The 7,185-nt window shown below is 46.7% G+C and overlaps 1 protein-coding gene across 1 annotated transcript; it reads left to right on the top strand.

Moving 5' to 3' along the window:
• Positions 1-1,535: 1,535 nt before the first annotated feature.
• LOC147710113 (uncharacterized) lies at positions 1,536-4,403 on the top strand. Its single transcript, XM_086919317.1, has one exon. The coding sequence runs from the start codon at positions 1,536-1,538 to the stop codon at positions 4,401-4,403; it is 2,868 nt and encodes a 955-aa protein (XP_086775443.1).
• Positions 4,404-7,185: the final 2,782 nt, after the last annotated feature.

The raw sequence follows: 7,185 nt of genomic DNA, 5'->3' as shown, positions 1-7,185 counted from the left end.
ACCGGGCAACAATTCAGTCTCGGTACCCTACTGAGAGGCATGTCGTGTCTTCAAACTACAAAGAACAGAGGAAGGAGGCGGTTCATTGAATCTTAAGATAACTCTGTCTGGTAGAGATACAGCAAACCACCGCTGCTCAGACAGAAACCTGCACTTCAAACCACGGATGAGACAGCAGCGGCGTGAAATGGCGCTGAGAGCGTACTCTGTGGCCGTGGTTTGCACAGTGGTTGCCGGTTGCTGGACTGTCGTGTCAGGCACGGCCACTGCCACGTGCGACATCTACGAGTGGGACCAGCTGGGATCCCCGGGAGTGTTAGCCCCGACCTGCTTTGGCTTCCCCTTGGAGGGTTTCAGTGTCTTCAGCAAATGCCACACAGTGAGGAACATGGAGGTGGATCTGAGAGAGGTTCCAGTGAACGTGGATACCCTCTGCCTGGTGTTACACGTACCAACCGTTCCCACAGACTCATTCTCTGGGTACTGGAACCTGACCCGGCTCTATCTGTATGGATCGTTTCATGTTTCTGCAAGAGCCTTCAATGGCGCTGCCAACCTGAGATATCTGGGATTCAAAGGAGATACTAGGCCCACCCCACCCGTAGACATGGATGATCAGATGTTTGTCGGATTGGAGAATCTAACACACTTGGAACTCAGAAATTTTAAAATTGATGCAGCTTTTCAAAAAAATCTTTTTAAACCCTTACACAGAATACAGACGATAGCCTTATCTGAGAATGAGGTTAGTAGGCTGTACAGACTGTCCACTATGCTTCAGCCCCTGGCTTCTCTGAAGGTCCTGGAAATCAAGAGGAATGGTATTGTTGCAGCTCAGGAGGTAGACTGCATTGAGACAAGCAACCTCATGAAGAGCACAGTTTTCTCTCCAAGTATTACCACCCTTGATTTGACAAGCAATGAGCTACAAAGTGTGGAGGAAAAAGCATTTTGCAACTTCCCTCATCTTACTCTCCTCAGGGTAGATGCGACTGGTCTCGAGGTCATCGAGCTACTCTGGTCTGGAATAAAGAGCATTGAAATGCTGTCCCTGAATGCCATGAAAAATCAGGACTCTCTGAAGAGTAAAGCTATCTGCACTGTGGTGTCACTTATTTTAGAGAGTGCCATACCTAATTTTATCACTTACCACTATTTCCACCAAAGGAATACTGGGTACAATTCCTAAAGTATATTGTAAAGTTCTGTACAAAAGATGTGTGTTTTTTTTAATGTAAATTTATGAGCCACGCTTTTCATGTGTCACATCCCGTACCCAGTTAATGTGTTGCAACGGATATAACTTTTTTCAAACCCTGATGTGAACCAGTAATTGAACTCCCACTGCACCGGGCAACAATTCAGTCTCGGTACCCTACTGAGAGGCATGTCGTGTCTTCAAACTACAAAGAACAGAGGAAGGAGGCGGTTCATTGAATCTTAAGATAACTCTGTCTGGTAGAGATACAGCAAACCACTGCTGCTCAGACAGAAACCTGCACTTCAAACCACGGATGAGACAGCAGCGGCGTGAAATGGCGCTGAGAGCGTACTCTGTGGCTGTGGTTTGCACAGTGGTTGCCGGTTGCTGGACTGTCGTGTCAGGCACGGCCACTGCCACGTGCGACATCTACGAGTGGGACCAGCTGGGATCCCCGGGAGTGTTAGCCCCGACCTGCTTTGGCTTCCCCTTGGAGGGTTTCAGTGTCTTCAGCAAATGCCACACAGTGAGGAACATGGAGGTGGATCTGAGAGAGGTTCCAGTGAACGTGGATACCCTCTGCCTGGTGTTACACGTACCAACCGTTCCCACAGACTCATTCTCTGGGTACTGGAACCTGACCCGGCTCTATCTGTATGGATCGTTTCATGTTTCTGTAAGAGCCTTCAATGGCGCTGCCAACCTGAGATATCTGGGATTCAAAGGAGATACTAGGCCCACCCCACCCGTAGACATGGATGATCAGATGTTTGTCGGATTGGAGAATCTAACACACTTGGAACTCAGAAATTTTAAAATTGATGCAGCTTTTCAAAAAAATCTTTTTAAACCCTTACACAGAATACAGACGATAGCCTTATCTGAGAATGAGGTTAGTAGGCTGTACAGACTGTCCACTATGCTTCAGCCCCTGGCTTCTCTGAAGGTCCTGGAAATCAAGAGGAATGGTATTGTTGCAGCTCAGGAGGTAGACTGCATTGAGACAAGCAACCTCATGAAGAGCACAGTTTTCTCTCCAAGTATTACCACCCTTGATTTGACAAGCAATGAGCTACAAAGTGTGGAGGAAAAAGCATTTTGCAACTTCCCTCATCTTACTCTCCTCAGGGTAGATGCGACTGGTCTCGAGGTCATCGAGCTACTCTGGTCTGGAATAAAGAGCATTGAAATGCTGTCCCTGAATGCCATGAAAAATCAGGACTCTCTGAAGAGTAAAGCTATCTGCACTGTGGTGTCTCGGCTGGGGGTCAGGAACTTGACAGTCGCGCAAAACTTTATTTTAGATCTTCCCGCTGAGACCTTTGAAGGATGCTCCATGCTGTTGTCTCTCAACATGTCCGGCAACTGCCTTACAGCTTTCACGAATGATATGGCAAAGAAACTGCTGAACCTAAGGTCCCTCGATCTCTCTGTAAACAAGATAAAAAGCCTAGACCTGTGCACACCTGGAACCCCCAATGTTCTGCCCAACCTCACACACCTGGATCTGTCTTTCAACCACATCACCAATATCGCCTCCGGACGCCTTCTCTGCCTGGCAAATCTGGAGACACTGGATCTCAGTAGTAATTACCTTGTGTCCCTGGAAAAGGACGCCTTTGTTGGTCTCACCGGGCTGCAATCTCTGCAGCTGGACTACAATCAACTCTTTCTGCTTGAGAACTTCTATTTTGATCACTTGAGTAGTGTCAGGGTGCTCGGCCTCAGGGGCAACTTACTGAAGAATGCCAAGAGCTCCCTGATCGCGATGAGGGAGCTTCAGGAGCTATCCATCAGCTTTGAGACTGCTATGGAATTAAAAATCGAACAGAAAGAGCTCACTACTCTTACCTTGGAAGCAAAGTCTTTAATATTCTTGACATGCATAAACAACTGCAGCTCACTTGAAGTCCTACACATTAGTGCACCAGAGATTATTATTCGCAGGTGCAAGGACTTCAAATTTGTGAAAGAACTTCACCTACGAGAAAACCACATATTGGAATGTTCACCACTTGGGATCAGAGAGACGGAAGGATTGGGGCTCCGTTCTTTTACTAACATTGAATATTTGTACTACAGTTCATCTGCAGATATGCCTATCTATAAATCCTTGAGCCCCTTGAATAACAGCCTGCATCATCTTCACAATTTACGCCATCTCCATATAAAAAACCTAAAGTTGGACATAAAGAAGAGTTTGCTGACTCCTGAGCAGCTGTTCTGGAACCTAACACACCTTAGAACCCTGATCCTGGAGGATTCTGGGATAGAGGACTTTACTGCCACCATGTTTAGAGATCTTGTCTCTCTGGAGCTCCTAATCTTGAAGTCCCAGCCTGTGAAAACTCTGCAGGAAGGTCTGCTCGACCACTTGGAAAGTATTCGCTACATCTACCTGAAGGATGTTCCCCTAGATTGTTTGTGTGAACAAGCCTGGATCAGAGGATGGATGACCACCCACCCCAAAGTGAGAGTGCCACAGCTGGGAATCCAGACATGCTCTCTTGGGCCACAGAAGCTGAATTTCCTAAATTTCTTGGAGAAAGACTGCAGCTTGCTGATAGGGTACCCACTCTTCGTTGGGACGTTCTCCTTCAACATGCTGTTCCTGATCACGGTCCTGCTGTATCACAAGGTGCGATGGTACCTCCTGTATCTCTTCTACATGCTCAGGACCTGGTGGAACTATCGTGGGAGACGCGACAGGAAGAGGCGATATGACTTTGATGCCTTTGTCTCTTACAGCAGCTGTGATGAGGCTTGGGTTGTCCGCGAGTTCCTGCCCAACTTGGAAGAGAGGGGACCCCCGTTCTTCAAAGTGTGCCTGCATGGCAGGGACTTTGAAGTGGGCAAAGACATCTTGGATAACATCATGGACAGCATTTATAGGAGCCGCTGGGTGGTGTGTCTGATCAGCCGCCATTACCTGCACAGCCACTGGTGCTCCTTGGAAGTGCGGATGGCCACATACCGCCTTCTTGTAGAAAGCAAGGATTCCTTGGTGATGGTGTTTCTGGAGAAAGTGTCCATGAGGAGCCTCTCCCGCTACCACCAACTGGCCAAGCTGGTGAATAAGAAAACCTACCTGGAGTGGGAGGAGGACTTGGGCCAGCAGCCTCTGTTCTGGGCCCGACTACGCAAAGCCATTGGAGGGGATGGAGCTGAGCAATATCCTTGGGAAATGGATGTGGTGTCTTGAATGTCATGGTGTTTCGCATTATCTTCTGTGGTTAAGGGTGCGGTGTCATTGGATGGAGTATTGTATTGAGGTAGGGTCTGCTTTGGATGTATATGTGGTGTTTGGGGATGTTGGCAGGATGTGGCAATATCTCCTTGGAATATGGGTGTAGAGGCTTGGAATATTGTCATCATGTTTTGCAGTATCTTTTGTGGTTAAGGGTGCAGCGTCATGGGATGGAGTGTTTTATTATGGTAGTATCACCTTTGGTTATAGATGTGGTGTTTTGCTTTGTTGGCAGGGTGTGGGGGTATTATCTCCTTGGGATGTGGATATGGTGTCTTGAATGTCGTCATGATGTTTCGCATTATCCTCTATGGTTAAGAGTGTAGCGTCATGGGATGGAGTCGCGTATTAATTAGGGCCTGCTTTTAATATAGATGTGGTGTTTTGGTATGTTGGCAGAGCATGATGGCATTATCTCCTTGGGATATGGATGTGGTGTTGTTGACAGTTGTCATGATGTTTCAAATGAGCTACTGTGGCTAAGGGTGCGGTGTCATGGGAAGGAATGTTGTTTTATGGATTTTTCTGCTTTGATTGTAGATGTGCTGTTTTGGGGTGTGGTTAGTTAGTGGTGGCATTATCTCATAGGGATATTAACATAGTGCCTTTGCATATGGGTGGAGCTCTTTTGCTTGACATTCTTGGGGTCTGGATGTGATCTCTCTAGAAGTAGGTAGGGTACGTTGGCGTTATATTTCTGGGTCATAGGTTCAGTAAGTTTGTGTGATGTTATGGCATCATCTTCTTAGGATGTGTATGTGCAGTTTGGGTAGTGGGGTTATGGCATCATTTTCTTGTTTAATAAATAAGATATCTTGGGACGTGTGCGTTATGTTGCTTCATTATTGGTGGTGTAGTGTTTTGATGCGGGTGGGGTGTAGTTAAATTACTCTTTAATACATATTGTGGTGTCACAGAATGTGGGCACATTATGACATTATCTTTTTTGTTATTGGAGGGTGAAGTCTTGGGATGAGATTTTCTTGCAGCATTCATTCCTTGCTGTATGTACATTGAAGCTTGGGTGGTTGGTGTGTGGCAGTGGAATTACTTTCACATGGTACTCATGTTTTGTCTTGGAATGTGGGCATAGTGTTGTGTGATTAGTTTCCTGGCATGTGGAACTGGAGTCTTGAAACGTAGGTGGTGTCGCGCGATCGTCTTCTTGGGGTGTGACTGCAGTTCTGGGGATGTGGACCACTGTGTATCATCACAAGACACCATATGATCACAATGGTATGTTATGTGTATTTGTGAAACGCACAACTCACCCGGGGTTATCCTGGTGCTGAAGCAGGAGCTGTATGGACCAGGGCTGGGCCGGGCTTGGTGAAGAGCCAGGTCCCCAGCTTCATGTGGGATTCTAGAAACTGAGGAGGATGCTCTGATGTGCAGGGAGAGTCTCCTGGTGCTGAGGCAGGAGCAAGGTTGGGACGGGCTTGGTGAAGAGCCAGGTCTTCAATTTCTTGCCAAATTCAAGAATCAAGGAGACGGCTTTAATGTGCAGGGGAATGAGAAAGTGGCTGTGGCAGAGAATAGCATGAAGATACAGTTGGAGGGGGCTTGGGTGTCATTGGAACTGGAAGGTCGTGTGCATGTCTCTATGTCTTTCTCCTTTGCCTCTGTCTCTCTTGCACTGGGTGTCCCCACCTTTGCCTCCAGCTGTCCTCCACTTGGATGGAGTGAAGGTGGGCCAGTGTCCCTGTCCACTCTTCCTCTGTGCTCACGTGGACGCTGGATCCACTGGGATGGAGTGGTGGCTGGCGAGTGTCCCTGTCCACTCTTCCTCTGTGCGGGAAACAACTTTTACATTGCACTACCATTACAACGCAGTCATTACATTGCAACATCCTTTACATCACATGCCATTACAACGCAACCATTGCATTGTTTGTCATTACAACACATAGTACCCGTACACTATCCAACCCTTACCCCACTGTTGCACCCCCTGGAGTTAGAACAGTTATTTTTACCCCAATACTATCCAACACTTACCCTACTGTTGCAGCCCCTGGAGTTAGAAAAGTACTTTTTACCCCTATACTATCCAATACTTACCATAAATGCAATGTACTGGTATGCGTTGTAATGGTATGCGTTGTAAAGGTAGTATGCGATGTAATGGAATGAGTTATAAAGGTAGTTTCTCAAGAATGCAATGTTGTGTCATGCGATGTAATGGAATGCGCTGTAAAGGATGTTGCGATGAAAAAAATGCGTTGTAAAGGCATGCATTGTAAAAGTATGCGTTGTAACGTCATACAACCCTCTGTGCTCACGTGGATGCTTGATCCAGTGGGGGGGGGGGAGGTGAGGCTGTGAGAGATCACTTTTTAATATACATTTTCTTGAATACTGTACTTACAAAGGCTTCCTGGCACTAAAAGTAGAAATTGCACATTGAGTATGTCAAATAAAGATGGGCACAACATAAAATAAAATAAATACTATACAGGCAGCTTGCCTTTCTCCTTATGTAAACTAAAAAGAGCAAGGATGTCTGGGATATAAGAAAAGTATTGTTCTCGCAAAGAGGAGTGAGGGCTGCAGAGTAACACGAGGCAAGACGATTTGCGCTAGCGCTGTCAGAGCAGCGCTCTGCGGAGGAGAAGAAGTTGTTGAAGTCTTTTCAGCCTGCTCCTAAGAAAAGGTCTTTTTTCCATAAGCAGGTGTTTCAAGTAGGTATGAGCGGATTTTGCGGATTGGCAATCCACGAATTTGCGGATTTGCGGAT

The sequence above is a fragment of the Lissotriton vulgaris genome, chromosome 5, assembly GCF_964263255.1.
Source record: "Lissotriton vulgaris chromosome 5, aLisVul1.2, whole genome shotgun sequence".
NCBI classification, from domain to species: domain Eukaryota; kingdom Metazoa; phylum Chordata; class Amphibia; order Caudata; family Salamandridae; genus Lissotriton; species Lissotriton vulgaris.
The sequence above is the reverse complement of the archived record's forward strand: the minus strand, read 5'-3'. Positions and strand labels throughout refer to the sequence as shown.